Consider the following 16,427-nt stretch of genomic DNA (forward strand, 5'->3'; position numbering starts at 1 on the left):
TCACTGTCCGCTCATTTTCTGCCACTAATACCATGTCTTAGAATGTATATTTGCTGATGACACAGTATTAGTGGCAGAAAGTGAGCGAACAGTGAATAACATGCTGAAAGATCAGAATGAAGCTTGTGTGGAATATGGGATGCAAATAAACACAGCAAAAACAAAGAGTATGGTCATCGGTACAAGCCGCAGACTGTCCAATATTAAAATAGGACAATCTACCATTAGCATTAAAATATCTTGGAAGCACACTAACTGAAGACCTGAGATGTCACCAGGAGGTGAAAACTCGATTTGCCATAGCGAAGGAGGCATTCAACAGAAAGAGGAGACTCTTATGTGGCAAATTAGATAAAGGTCTAAGGAAAAGGCTTGGCAAATGTTTTGTCTGGAGTGTGGCACTATATGGGGCAGAAACATGGACGCTGAGACGAGAGGATGAATAAAGGTTAGAAGCATTTGAGAGGTGGATGTGGAGGAGAATGGAGATAATAAGCTGGATGGAAAGAGTGAGTATTGAAAGAGTATTGGAAAGGGTTGGTGAGAGAAGGTGTCTGCTGAAGGTTGTAAGAGAAAGGAAAAAGAACTGGTTGGGACATTCATTGAGAAGGGAGTGCTTGCTAGCAAATGCTTTGGAAGGATTGGTTTGCGGGAGAAGACTGACAGGAACAAAAAGATACAAGATGATAATCAAGGGAAGAGGAAATTATGCAGACCTGACGATGATGGCAGAAGACCGGACAGCCTGGAGAACCACCATGTGAAAACCTGCCTTTTGGCAGAACACTGATGATGATGAAATTTATGCAATGTAACCCAGCCCAGACGTTTTCCAAAGGAGTTCAACATGTCCACCAAATTCTTTTTAAACTACTACCACTCAAATCGTGAACAATATAGTCATCTGTTGTCCCATTTATTGCACTCATCTTACAGTGTTATGTTATAAGCGAACAAACACGTATGTGTAATCTGCTATGAGGCTAAAATATAGTTTGTCAATTTGTGAGGGTTTTCTTTCCATGTCGTGCTAAGATTCCAGAACGGGAATAACGTCATCTGCACCAAAGGAGCGAGAGGTATGTTTCACCAGATATGTACCAGATGCTCCTCACTCCCTGTCAGCAAGTTGTACCGACGCGAAACAATTTACTCCCTTTATAACAGCAGTTTGACGAAGAGAATAGTGCAGTTCATTCCCGTTTCGAAGAAGGTTCATAGGACGGATGCAGACGATTAGAGGCCAGGCCATTATCACTATCAACATCTATTGCAGAATAGTGAAATATATGTTTTACACTCATGCATTATGACGTTTTTGGAGAACGAAAATCTCTTCAATAAAACCAGAATTGGTTGCTCAAACACAGATGTTTCGAAAACAACCAAACTTGCTGTGTTGATCCGAGAGACCCAGAACGCCTTAGACAATGGCGTGCAGATTGATTCTGTATTATTTGATTCTACGACGGCATTCGATGTAGTTCTGAACGGCGCTTAATGAACAAAAGACGATCTTATCGAGTCTGCATTAATTACTTACTAGAAGACATAACTGAACATGTTCTTCTCAATGGGACGAGTTTGACGGACGGCAAGACAATTTTGGGAGTACGTTAAAGGAAGGTTATAGGGGTGCTATTGTTTACAAACGATCGTTTGCGGACGATACTGTATAGCAAGGTTTGAACGGCAGAGGTCTGCAGGAAAACCCAGAAAGGATCAATTATTGGTGCAGGGATCCCTGCTAAAAGTAGCTGATAGCTCATAAGTAATGGTACTGTTCGGTTGTACCATTGTTGATAAATCCGTAGAAAGAGTAAATACCGTAAAATACCCAACGATAACAGCCAGTAGCTACAAAAAATGATTACATAAAACTAAAGGAGATGCCCTGCTGAAATTCATTGGAAGAATCTTAAGGAAATGTAATTTGTACACAAGAGACGTGGCTCACAAAACACTGGCTAGACCGATTCTTGAGTATGGTTGATCAGTCTGGGAGCCTTACTAGGCCGGATGAGTAGAAGAGATGGAGAAGAGCCAATGAAGAGCGGCGTGTTTCATCACAGGATGTTCTAGTAAGCGCGAAAGCGTTGCCGAAGTGCTCAGCAAACTTCAATGGCAGGCGCTACAAGACGGGCGTTGTGCGTCACGGAGATATTGACTTTGCTTCGGCTCTGTTCCAGATGCGGCCCTGGGGCGCGGTGCCGTCGCTGTCGGCGTGGTGCTGGTGCCTGGCTGCGGTGCTGCAGCTGCATGCGCCACTGTGCGACGGTCTGCGGGCCCTGGCGCTGTTCCACTACCACGGCTACAGCCACTGGGTGATGTTCCGGCCACTGCTGCTGGAGCTGGCCCGCCGCGGCCACCACGTGACCGTGCTCTCTCACTTCCCCCAGGACAACGCACCGCCTACCTACGAGGACCGCAGCCTCAAGGCCGCCGTGCCTCCCATCGTCAATACCTTCTCTTTCGACTTCGCGATGAGCTCCAGCATGATTAAATTCATCTGGTTCGAGATGCAGTCCTTTTGCAGGCCCAACTTCGAGCATCCGGTCACCAAAGAGCTGATCAAAAACAAGGAAAAGTTCGACGTCATCCTTCTCGAGGTAAAGAACGTCTTCCGTCCTGGTTCGATGGAGCTCTCCCGTCGGTCTATCCAATGCTTAGCTGTTTCAGCCTTCACCATTTGAAAATGCTCGCTCTAGTCAAGCGTCTATAATTTTTACCCTCGCCTTCATTATCAGACCAATTATTCCTTGATGCTTCAGGATGTGTCCTATCAACCGATCTCTTCTTTGGCTAAATTTTTACTATAAATTCTTAACTCTTCCATTCGATTCAGTACTTCTTCATAACTTATTCCATCTACGAAATTAATATTCAGCATTCTCCTGCAGCACCACGTTTCAAACGCATCTGTCTCATCTCGCCCACGTGTCACTGGTGTACAAGGCAACATACCTACAAACTGCTGCAGGTGTTCGGGCCGGACTGCTTCGCAGCCTTCCACCACCACCTGGGGGGAGTCCCAGTGGTGGGGATGACGAGCAGTGTGATGCTGCCCTGGGGAAACTCCCGCGTGGGCAACCCCGACAACCCGGCCTACATACCCAACTACTTCATGCCCTTCAGCTCGCGCATGACCTTCTGGGAGCGCCTCGCCAACACGGTGTCCACCTTTGCCACGAGCGTCGGCTTTGACCTCTTGGTTCCAGGATCAGTGGACGAACTGAACAGGTATGAAACGAACGCTTATGGCTCCTCTTGCTGACAATGCTCTCCAAACGTGAAGAATAGAACCACGACTTATTACAAATGATGCAGCTCCATGCACTGTAAATGTAGTGCAGAAAACTCGCATGATATTGAAAACAATTGAAATTTTTTGAATCGATTTTTTATAGTTATCAATCTGTCAAGTGGATTTGTGGTTTCCTCTTTCTTTTCCTATCGTTTGCTTGCATTTTCATAGCTGTGTAACAGTTACAAATGACGCCTACCTGCATTGAATATTCTAGTGGTTAACTACCTTTGTTAATATTCTCCTCTAGTGATCCTTCCAGTTAACTATTCCTCCAACCCATAGCAGATGTTGCACTGACCTGCCCCTTTTTCTAGTAGGGCTCTTCCATATTCTTTTCTGACCTATACTGTCTGGTATGTCTTCATTTCGTAATTCAGTTTTCCACTTAATTTTACATTCTTATGTATCACTTCATTTAAAATTCTTTCAGTGAAGGTATTTTACCAAAACCAATGGCCTTCCTACAGTGTTAATACCGGTTCCCCATCAGGTCATAGACGTTAAGCGCTGTTGGGCTTGACTATCGCAAGGATAGGTTACCGTCCGGTCTGCCGAGTGCTGTTTGGAAGCGGGGTGTACTCAGCCCTTGTGGGGCCAACTGGGCAGCTACTGGACTGAGAAGTAGCGGCTCCGGTCACGAAAGCTGACAACGGCCGGGAGAGCGGTCTGCTGACCACGTGCCCATCAATATCCGCATCCAGTGACGCCTAGCAGCCGAGGATGACACGGCGGTCGGTCGGTACCGTTGGTCCTTCCGAGGCCTGTTAGGACGGAATATTTTGTTTATGAAAGCACTGGTCGGCTGTGCCCTTCTATTTCTGATATCTTTCTGGAGACAATTCTTTCACTTCGTCTACCACGGTTTTGTTTCTACACTGGTATTATGCAGGACATCATACTCTTCATCACATTGGCTTTTTTTCATCGTTAATCCATTTACCGTGCTAGGTGTGTTGTCCGCTCCTTTCAACAGCTCCCCTCTGTTTCCTTTACGTTCGGCGCGGAGGACTGCTGTGTACGCGAACTTCAGCACTGGTTCTGTTCAAAATGTGCGAATTCCCAATGAACCAAACTGAGCCGGCCGGTGTGGCCGAGCGGTTCTAGGTGCTACAATCTGGAACCGCGCGACCGCTACGGTCGCAGGTTCGAATCCTGCCTCGGGCATGGATGTGTGTGATGTCCTTAGGCTAGTTAGGTTTAAGTAGTTTTAAGTTCTAGCGGACTGATGATCTCAGAAGTTAAGTCGCATAGTGCTCAGAGCCACTTGAACCATTTTGAACCAAACTGCTAAGGTCATTGGTCCCTAGACTTACACCCTACTTAAACTAACTTATGCTAAGAGCAACACACAGACTCATTCCCGAGGGATGACTCGAACCTCTGGCAGGAGGGACCGCGCAATCCGTGAGATGGCGCCTCAAACCGCGCGGCCACTCCGCGCGGCCAGTGGTTCTGTTCCCCTGCCCTTTTACTCCTGTTCCGAAATCTTCTTTAACTTAGTTTATCGCATGTTCAATGTACAAGTTGTTAAGCAGTTGTGATAACCTTCAACCTTGCCTTCCACATCTCTTAACATGATCTTTCTTGATCTTCAGTTTCTACTATTAACGCACGTCCTCTGTAGGTGTTTGTATAATTTAGCACCAGTTTTCAAGGAAATGTTAACCTTCTATTCACCCTACATAGTGAAAGACGTTCTCTACACCAATAACGGTGGAAGATATGTAGAATTTTATAGTCTTTCCTCCATCACCAACAGAAATGTCAGAATCGTCTCCCTGATATTCACCCTAAAACCTAGCTAATATTCGTCCAAAAAATCTTTGTAAGTAAAGCGCTGTAAATCTAATTTGTAGAACGCTCATTCTAATCATAACCAACTTATATTATCACGTCAACTTTCTGTGAATGAGTGATTGTTTTAATATGGGTATTCAATCCGTTGACCATACAGTCATCTTCTGTACACACATTTACATAAAATACGTACTGAGGATAACAAGATTAATGTCAAGGTACCGAGAAGGTCATGCAGTGATGTTCCTGGCAGTAAACTTATAGTTATAAGTAGCATGTGTAATATTAAAAACATGTCAGTCAGAATTTTTACAAAATGTTTTCGTTAAGTGTGTTTGCATTATTTGGTAGGTGGAAACGATGCAACTCCCTTTGTTGGATTCTTAATTAACTCTTCTTACTGAACTGTTATTTCACAGCACAATATTAGTGCAATGCTTTACAATAACCTGAGTATATTTTAATAGGAAACTAGCATACTTTACGCCAGAGCGTGATCGGAATACAAAGTAGATGCTGAAAGGAGAAATCTGTCGAGTTTTAACTGTTTCGGAACGTTCTTTGAATATAAAACATAAATTACTAAAGTTAATCCAAAACTTTTAGTGTTATAACACAAGCAGGAAAGCGTATTATGCCCATTAGCAATCGTTTGTTCTTTTAAAGACTTGATTAACTCTGGGCAAGTTACACTCTAAGGTTGATACACCTCTACACAGTATTTCTTGGTACGTGGCATCTGCATTTTATCTGTTTTCTCCGACACGATAGGGCTCCTATCCACTGCATCTAGTTGCCGTTACATTCCATCTAAATTTCGTACACCGACTGAATTTCTCACACCGTCTCTTAACGGACAAAGAAATGCATTTCTGAAACTGCCCAGCAGTACATGATGGGCTCGTTCACAGTAAATAAATTATACTAGACAAAGTAAATCGACCTCCCATTGGCTGTCCTCATGATTTAGTAACAGCTGCATCAAAATAAAATAGTAATGCAAGTAAATAACTGACTCTCGTAGTTAGCTGCTAAAATGAGCGATCCACTCAAAAATCGTCTCTCAGTAATTTAAAATAATACCGAACTCTGCTTCAGGCGGTTTTTATTTCTATACACATGAAGAAGTATTCGAAAGAAATCTAATACATAGAAGAAAAACCAACCAACCAATAATAAAAGTACTGTGCAGTGCAGACTTAGCAAACTGTTGAATGTCTGCAGCATTAGTTAATTCTGATAGCTGTATTAATAAATGCTCTACAGTGAACTACAACTATTTCCTTCATTGCTGCGTTGTATTATGCAACTTACACACACTGTATCACTAAAATATTGAGTGTTGTGTTGTACAGAACTGTCCTACCTCCTGGACTATCGAAAACTGACGTACACGTGATAAACTTCTTCATTAATTTGATTAGATTTCTTGAAGTTTTGCAGTTCGCATTTTACAACAAGAGAGCAAGTTGCACGTTTGTACAGTTAATTTTATATGTCACTTTTGTTACTTGACTAGAAGAGATTATCGCCCCACTGTAAAATTCATTTTCATTTCAGGGAGTATTTTGGGAACGAAGTACCAAAGACGCTAGATCTGGTGAAGAACCTCAGCCTTTTGCTGGTGAACAGCCACTTTAGCATCAACTTTCCTCGACCGCTGGTGCCGAATGTCGTAGAGGTCGGCGGCATACACGTTCCGACAACTGCGAAACCACTTCCAAAAGTGAGTCTGTACCTCATAACTAAATTACAGCTGAGATCCACTGACGGCAGCTATGACTGGATGGATGTATTAAATTCCGTTTTACACGGAAAACAGAGTTATATTTCTGAATTTGCTGATATTCTACAATGTTTATATAGAAAAAATTCATATTTAAATTAACATACACATCAATATGTCCTGAGTCTTACTTACTTTGCTTTTTGTCATTATTATTTCTTGTTTCTTCACCCAAGGGAACTTTTATCACCGACTGAACCAATCCACTGAAATGTTTTGAAGTCCACGTAAGCAGATTAAATCAAACAGTCGGTTAGTTAAAGCTAGCCCTAAAGTCCGCACTTACTGTGTCTGCAAAATTATGTCATTGTACGATATGAAATCATTCGGAAGCCTGAGGAACTAGCTTTTCATAAAATGGAACACAAATTTAGGAACTTATTACTTGTTTGAACGCCTAAAACAGAATATAAATACACCGACGGAAATGGTCCCTAACACGAAGAATGAGCGAGATAAGCGACAGTTGGTAAGCGTGTTCTGCATCTGAAAGTTGACGTCTAATCACATTTCGCGCCAGTCGTATAAGAGAGGCGCTAGAAGCGCCACTATGACGACGCAAATCAGGCTTGTTTTAAATACGCGCTGTAACGGTTGTGAGTGTGTAGCTTTTATGTTGTCAAGTTGCGCAATGGATTGATCCAACAAGTACCGTTTGACTCCTGCAAGAAACAATTTCCACCTCACACTACTGCAGAAGTCAGACAGACGCTCCTAATGTACCAACAAGAAGTGCTTGAAAAACATTCAGTAACAAATATCTTCTGGAGTCGTCCGCTGTAGGGAAAAGACACAAAAATATCCCATATTCTTACATAACTAGTTGAATACTTGGGTACTGGAGTATTGCTAGTTAGTGTAAGAAAAATATTAAACGAACGAAAAATATTATTTATTGCAAAGAAATTGTGAGAAATCAAGTGAAGCTTTTTCTTATAAATTAATAATATTCCGGGTACTTTTTGGAACAGTAGATTGCCTCTTATGGATAGGAATGCTATTATTTTAAAAAGTAGGGAAAGGTTCTTTTCTCCCCTTTCTTTAAGAATGTTATTTACTCGGCAGAATGGCCGAGAGACGCGCCTACACAACGTGAATAGCTTTTTAGGTACGGTCAAGGCTGTCGCGTGAGAAATGTAATGGAGTGTACTGTTATGGAGGACAGATGAGGTTCGCATACGCTGTAGCGCACAATAACGTGAGCTGCGACGACTGCTGCCCGCGTCGCTCGCTGCTGACAAATAGCACAACTATCTCTTTCTATTTGGATTCACCTTCACCAATCAAACTCTCCCTATGCCTTGATGAAGTCAAGGACTCCTATCCGCCCCTAGTCTAACTATTGGTGTGGTGCACCAGTCAGGTAACCAGTCCACCGGGATGGCACCCAATATTTGATCGCAGGCGTTTAACTAGTACTCTGTCCGTGTTCACACTGCACAATATGTGTGGCAGCCAACACAGTGAACAATGCTTAATCACGAGGGACTCAATATAAAGTATCACTCCGATTTGCTAACGACAGAGGTGCTCTCCCAGTGAAGTACTGAGGAGAGACTTTGTTCTTCACTTTTTGCGTACACGTACGAGTCCACTCACTCTCGTTACGTGTTCCTGCTCCATGAGCGACAACAGAATGGCCCCTTTTATCTCGAAAAATTGCAAGGGTATATCATTCGTTGTGTTTCCTCACTCCTCTGGTTCTTTGGGTCAGAAATATTCCGCCAATCAGCGTTGCTCTTTTAAACGGGAGAATGACGTTTCGGTTAAGTCAACCAATGCAGAAATATGTAGAATCTCCATTAGGCATATACTGTCCTCCTGTGAGAACTCCGTAACTACGCAGACGGAGTGCTTCAATCAAGTCACTGGGATTCCTTATTTGCATTTTGATGACGAATAAGGAAAGAAAACACAACATAGCAATTTCTATTTCGTGAAATATTTAACCCTCACACTCGATTCTTTAAAGAAACAGCTCCCATGTGTGAAAAACAGTTTCAGGCGTCTGATTAGTTTAGAAATGAGTTAAATATTTGGCCTCAAGCATGAATTTTGTTAGTTTCGGATTGTTCTCTCATAGACCAATAAAAAATTAATAGTGTTTCTAGTTCGTTGGAAATTGCTATGTCCTCTCATTAGCAAACAATGAATGACTATAGTTTGGGTAATTTACGCTCCGTGTTAAGAAAAGTTGATAGTTTCTCAGACTTCTCAGTGGTTACGATGGCATCCCTCCTGGACTGTGTGTCGCACAGTGTTATAATTTTGTTGGTATGGTCAGTGTTGCATGCGAATAGATCTGCAAAATGTGTTGCAAACACAGTTAGTAGTAAAGATATAATAAATTAAAATGTCATGCCTGATGCTTATCTCTGACTGCATCAACAGCGAAGAGGTAGTAAGCTGTATACTTCTGTCCTTCCGTTATTTCGTGGAGGAATCAGGAAAAGTTTCTAAAAGGTTTGAAATTATGTCTAAAGTTCATTGAACATTGTAACTGCTATCATTCTCATCAATATTTAGATGAAAATAGTGTGGGTAATTTGCGAGCCGTAGCTTACACTGCCTCAAGACATGGACAGAGTTTCTCACTTTAGTAATCAACTTATTGTGTTAAATCTTATTGTGTTAAATCTTATCCATAATATTATACCTTTTAATGAGTAGATTATGACAGTAGTTTAAGTTTTTAAAGGCAACTTTCTAGTGGTATCGTATGATTCTTTTACCCATTTAGAAATAAAGACATGATTATGTCCGTACTTCATGTGTTATCGTACATTGATTCAAACAATGTTTAACTTTTCCTACATAATACCTCTTTTATGAGTTATGTGCCTGCTGGCCACAATGTCATTTGTTACATGTAACTGTTCCTTCGTCGACATTTCGTGTTTAAATTCGCTAACCTTCAAACATTGACTTACATAAACTCTGAGTTTTATAACTAAATGACGCTGTTGATTGGCAAAACACACAGATCTCTGTATTCTAAAATAATGTTTTCTCTGTTTTATCTTTTCGAGCTGTAAGGTATCTGTACGAAACAACATTAAAATAACAAAAAACGTATCAGATACCTTAACCGGTAGGTAATTCAATTCGTTTGGACGACGTAACCTAAATTTCGTACTGATGATTCTGCTACTTTCGTTTCTAGTTTTGCATCGTCTCAACAGTTCTGTCGATGTTAAAACACCTGCAGAGCGTCTGTTTATTTGATTCACACCGACTGATCAATCGATTATATTCGCCTGTGTAATTAATGTTTACAAAAAGTGAAAAGGCCGCAGCTCCAATAAACTCACTTGTAGAACACATTCTGATTTTTGAATGTCTTTAATGGTTTGTGCAAGCGAATGAATAGACTGTAGTAGTGTTATCAGGAGGTTTTATTCTACTTGCAGTGAAAACTATAATCCTCTAAGCACATAGAGTTGATTGTATGATAACCAATTACAGTGTTTTGTTATGTTCAACAAATCACACCGTGCTTCGACAGGAATGTAGCTGCTCAAATAATACGCGATTTAGATCAACTGAATTTTAGTTAGATATCGAATATGGAGCGTGTTTAGAGCCCATATCTTTGATGTGACATCCCATTCAGCTGTTACGGAAGAGGTGAGACAAACAACTGATTGTGCGCTTCTATCACGTTTTTGTCCGCCGATCGCCGGTAATTCCCGTATTGTAATGGTTTTCGCCACCATTTAAAAAAAGAGGTGATCTTTCATTTACAATTACTTTAATCATAAATGGCTCTGAGCACTATGGGACTAAACTTCTGAGGTCATCAGTCCCCTAGAACTTAGAACTACTTATACCTAACAAACCTAAGGACATCACACACATCCATGTCCGAGACAGGATTCGAACCTGCGACCGTAGCGGTCGCGCGGTTCCAGACTGTAGCGCCTAGAACCCCTCGGCCACCCCGGCCGGCAATTACTTTATTCATAATAACAGTTTCAACATTTCAGTAGCTTCATACGCACGTTCGAAAATTACCCACGTGACCGCCTCCACGTGTATAATAATGGGACTTTGTATGAGCACAGTACGAAAGAATTTATTTACGGGATGGAAGAGTAGACTACACCACTCGCAAAGGCGCTATATTTGCTGTGCTGTAATGACGTCGGCTCACTTCATAGTAGGTGTGAATTAATGAAACATCAGACCTCTCCAGTTGAAGAGCAACGTACATTTAGTCTGATTCGACTACTCTTTGCATCTTTTAGTTAAGAAAGTTTTTTTGATTTATCTTTGAGACAACGGAATGTCTATGGAGTGAGGATAATACACTGTGTATCAAGTCAGAACTGTTCCTTAAATAGGTCTATAGAAAAATTTGCTAACAATTTTGGTTCAGACAGGACGTTTAATATTAAACCCACTTGTCGTGTTTTTACTCATGTATTAGTAATAGTGACGCCAAATAATTGTTATTACTATAAATACAAATCGATTTGCAAAGAATAACATTCTACATGCAGCCACAAAGTGACATTACCTTGGAGGCAAATTATATTGACGACAGAAACCCTGTTCTACGTTTCCAAATACTGATTTCTTAAATATTCCTGTTTTATGATTATATCATTGCAGTTGCCCTGCTCAGACAAATTACTCTCGAATCAGAGATAACAGCTTAGCCCATAGATAACCTATTAAGGAAGTGTCACTAATATTTTTCACACATAATAGCAATAATCAACATTTGCTCATGGGTTACGGTGACAATTGATCCCTATATCTGCCGCTACCAGAAGTACCGAAGCAAAACAAACAAAAAAAAAAAAAGTAGCAAACGATTCATCTGTATCCGAGTCTGCAAATTCCAGAGTAAAAGTAAAGGAATATTACAGTTTTTTCAGCGCTGATTACTGAATCCTATTTATATTCGCTTTTTTTCTACAATTTGTAAATTAAATCATCACTAATATTTTTTTCAACTGGACGATTTTCCTAAAATACCACTTAATACATATTTATTAAACATCCCTTTTTATTTTTTAAAATGTTAGGTCCACTGTGCTGCATAATAAATTTATTTGATTACAGATTTTCAGCTCAGATTTCTACATCTACATCTACATCTACATTTATACTCCGCAAGCCACCCAACGGTGAGTGGCGGAGGGCACTTTACGTGCCACGGTCATTACCTTCCTTTTCTGTTCCAGTCGCGTATGGTTCGCGGGAAGAACGACTGTGTGAAAGCCTCCGAACGCGCTCTAATCTCTCTAATTTTACATTCGTGATCTCCTCGGGAGGTATAAGTAGGGGGAAGCAATATATTCGATACCCCATCCAGAAACGCATCCTCTCGAAACCTGCCGAGCAAGCTACACCGCGATGCAGAGCGCCTCTCTTGCAGAGTCTGCCACTTGAGTTTGCTAAACATCTCCGTAACGCTATCACGCTTACCAAATAACCCTGTGACGAAACGCGCCTCTCTTCTTTGGATCTTCTCTATCTCCTCCGTCAACCCGATCTGGTACGGATCCCACACTGATGAGCAATACTCAAGTATAGGTCGAACGAGTGTTTTGTAAGCCACCTCCTTTGTTGATGGACTACATTTTCTAAGGACTCTCCCAATGAATCTCAACCTGGCACCCGCCTTACCAACAATTAATTTTATATGGTCATTCCACTTCAAATCGTTCCACACGCATACTCCCAGATATTTTACAGAAGTAACTGCTACCAGTGTTTGTTCCGCTATCATATAATCATACAATAAAGGATCCTTCTTTCTGTGTATTCGCAATACATTACATTTGTCTATGTTAAGGGTCAGTTGCCACTCCCTGCACCAAGTGCCTATCCGCTGCAGATCTTCCTGCATTTCGCTACAATTTTCTAATGCTGCAACTTCTCTGTATACTACAGCATCATCCGCGAAAAGCCGAATGGAACTTTCGACACTATCTACTAGGTCATTATATATATATATATATATATATATATATATATATATATATATATATATATATAGTGATCAGGTACCTCAGCAACTCTCATAGCCCTATGCGAATTTCCTTGTAAATCAAACCACGAGTTTAAATAGTGGCCAGGAATTTTTCTTGTTTCTGGTTCCACTGCGCGCTTGTATTTGTTGATCCAAATATCTAGCTACCCTTGAGGAAGGTGGGATTTCAGACACGCTTAGTTTCTAAATGTTATTGACACTGGGTAAAAAACTCAGCGTACGTGTTTTAATGAAGTACATAGCAAGCAGTAGTGCTCTATTGACCAATACTCCTGCTAACTGAAAGTAACAGGATAGGCCAAGTCTTTAGGGTCAGCTAACACTGGTGATACATGAGCAAAAACGGAGTACTGTACTGATAGCTATATTACGCCCACGTTGGAAAGTAAATTTATATAAATTACACTTACTAATTGTGAAATACTTGCACTTGAGTAGGGTACACTCAAGTGACAAAAGTCATGGGGTAACTCCTAATGCCGTGTAATATCTCCTTTTGCACATCATAGTGCAGCAACCCGACGTGGTGTGGACTCAGAAAAGTCGTTGGAAGTTCGCTGCAAAAATATTGAGCCACGCTGGCCCTATAGCCGTCCACAATTACGAAGGTGTTGCTGGTGCAGGAGTTTGTGCACGAACTGACCTCTCGATTATGCCCATAAATGTTCGATGAGATTCCTGCAGGGCGATCTGGGTGACCAAATCATTCGCTCGAAATATCCAGAATGTTGTTCAAATCAATAACGAGCAACTGTGGCCCGGTGACATTGCGCACTGTCATCCATAAAAACCCTGTCGTTGTTTGGGAACATGAAAACCTTGAATGGCTTTAAATGGTGTCCAAGTAGCCGAATATAAGCGTTTTCAATCAATGATCGGTTCAGAGGACCCAGTCCATTCCATGTAAACACATCCCACACCATTATGGAGCCACCAATAGCTTGCACAGCGCCTTGTTGACAACCAGGATCCATGGCTTCGTGGTGTCTGCGCCACACTCGAGCCCTATCATCAACTTTTACCAACTGAAATCAGGACTCAACTGACCAGCCCACGGTTTTCCAGCCGTCTAGGGTTTGACCAAACGGTCATGAGCCCATGAGAGGCCCTGCAGACGCTGTTGGCAAAGGCACTCGCCTCGGGCGTCTGCTTCCATAGCCCACTGACGCTGAGTTTCGCAGCTCTGTCCTAACGTCTACTTTCGTCACTCATCGATTTCTGCAGTTATTTCACGCAGTGTTGCTTGTATGTTAGCACTGACAACTCTACGTAAACGCCGCTGCTCTCGGTCTTTAAGTGAAAGCCGTCGGCCGCTGCTATGTTTGCGCTGAGAGGAAATGCCTGAAATTTGTTACTCTCGGCACACTCTTGACACTTGGGATGTCGGGATACTGAGTTCCCTAACGATGTCAGAAATGGAATGTCCCATGCGCCTACCTCCAACTACTGTTCCACATTCAGTGTCGGTTAATTCACGTCGTGCGGTGGTAATCACGTAGGAAACCTTTTCACAGGATTCACCTGAGTAGAACTGTCAGCTCCGCCAGTGCACCTCCGTTTAATAGTTGGTCTTCATATCGCTATCCCACGACTTCTGTCACCTGAATGTTGTGTGTGCTGTGATGTTTCTGTTGTGCGATGATGAGAAAAGGGACGGGGTGAACGGCACTTAGCTTGTCCTCTCGAATGGCACGGAGGGAGCCACTGGACTTAACGTACAAATCCGGCAGTCGAATTATCATTAACAGTGCCACGTACGCCCACTCCTTGAGACACTACGAGGTTTGGAACTTAGTCCAGGACAATGGCGAAAAGTCTGGTGATCATATATTTTACGCCACCGCCTCTTAGGCTCTTGCTGACCAAATACAGCCGGTGAAAATTTCTTCCAACACCAGAATTCAAGTAGGCTTACCTCTGAGTCTGGCGGCACCACAGTGGCCTGTTTTGGTGTCCTCGGCAACGATGGTAGATGTTGGAGATAGCGCATCTGAATCTGCACGCCGTGGATATTTCTGCGATATGAGGGTTCCCAACGATGTACACTTAGTTGAGAAGGTCTTGAGATAGCGTATGCAGATATGCAGATGACTGGGCACTGCATTGGCGGAGCTGTCATTTGTGCTGAGGTAATTGATGTGAAGAGGTGTCCGACGTCATGATGGTCACACAGACTCGGAACACGGAACGGTAGTGGGAGTTAGACGCATGGGACTTTCTGTTTCGGAAATCGCTAGGGAATTGAACATTCCGAGACGCACAGTGTCAAGGTTATACCGAGAAATTTCGTGCATTGAGTGTCAGTACGGACAATGCATTGTTCGACGGCCTTCACTTAACGACCGACAGCAGAGGCGTTTTCGTATAGTAGTAGTATGGTATTATGCCTCACGGCAGGTCTTGTCATGGCTTAAGCCTCTTCCACTTTTGTCTGTTCATAGCCAGTCTTTTCATTTCTGAATATTTGTCTCCTTTGATATTGTCCAGCATTTGGTATAATCTTTTTCCTCTTCCCCTTTTTCCCTACACCATTCCTTCTATTCCTTCCTTCAATAAACAGTCCCTCCTCAAACAATGTCCAATCCAGTGCCGTTTTCTCTTTCTGATGACTTTCAGCATGTTTCTTTGTTCTCCAACTCTTATTAATACTTCTTCATTCTTTACTCGGTCTTCCCATTTCATTTTTTCCATCCTTCGCCATATCTACATCTCTAGTGCCTCCAATCTTCTTTCATCTTCCTTCCTCAATGTCCAGGTCTCCCCCCATATAGTGAAACGCTCTAGATGTAACATTTGGCAATCTTTTCCTCAGATCTTTTTTTAGTGGTCCACAAAGTAATTTCTGTTTCCTCTTGAATCCTTCTTTTGCCATTGCAGTTATTTTTCTAATTTCTGTTGAGCAATACATGTCATTCATTGTTACACTTCTCAAGTAACTGAAGTTACTCACTTGCTCTATTTCCTCTCCCCCTATTGTCATACGGCATTTTGTCCCCTTTCCTCCAATGATCATACTTTTTTTTATAATTGACAATGCTAACAGACAAGCAACACTTTGTGAAATAACTGTTGAAATCAATGTGGGACATACGACGAACGCATTCGTCAGGACAGTGCGACCTAATGTGGCGTTAGCGGTTACGGCAGCAGAAAATCTACGCGAGTGGCTTTGCTGACAGCACAACGCCTGCACCGCCTCTTCTGGGCTAGAGTCCGTATCGTTTGGATGCTAGACGTCTGGAAAACCGTGGTCTAGTCAGGTGAATCCCGATGTGAGGTTTGTGAAACCTGACGGGATTACGGAAGTATCCAATTCGACCCGTCTGCTTTGAGACCCATGACGTAATCAATATGGCGGAAAAGGCTATTCTAAGCGTCTCCAATATGGCGCCTATGATTTCACTACATACACACGGCAACAAACACGAAGATACGTATAAATAAGACAATAACATCTCCCTCCAAAAATACAATCAAACTAACGGGGCTGCCGCGAGAAACTGGGATTTTAGGGAAGGTACAAACTAAATATA

General features: G+C 42.2%; 1 protein-coding gene across 1 annotated transcript in view; it reads left to right on the top strand.

The window, feature by feature from the left end:
• The window catches only part of LOC124799318 (UDP-glucosyltransferase 2-like), a 95,279-nt gene that overhangs the window by 56,368 nt on the left and 22,484 nt on the right, over nucleotides 1-16,427 (top strand). Inside the window, exons 2-4 of the mRNA XM_047262905.1 lie at nucleotides 2,190-2,609; nucleotides 2,981-3,240; nucleotides 6,665-6,830. Of these exons, the coding sequence (XP_047118861.1) occupies nucleotides 2,190-2,609; nucleotides 2,981-3,240; nucleotides 6,665-6,830 (846 nt within the window). The remainder of the gene's footprint in view (nucleotides 1-2,189; nucleotides 2,610-2,980; nucleotides 3,241-6,664; nucleotides 6,831-16,427) is intronic.

Source organism: Schistocerca piceifrons, chromosome 5 (assembly GCF_021461385.2).
Source record: "Schistocerca piceifrons isolate TAMUIC-IGC-003096 chromosome 5, iqSchPice1.1, whole genome shotgun sequence".
Taxonomy (NCBI): Eukaryota; Metazoa; Arthropoda; class Insecta; order Orthoptera; family Acrididae; genus Schistocerca; species Schistocerca piceifrons.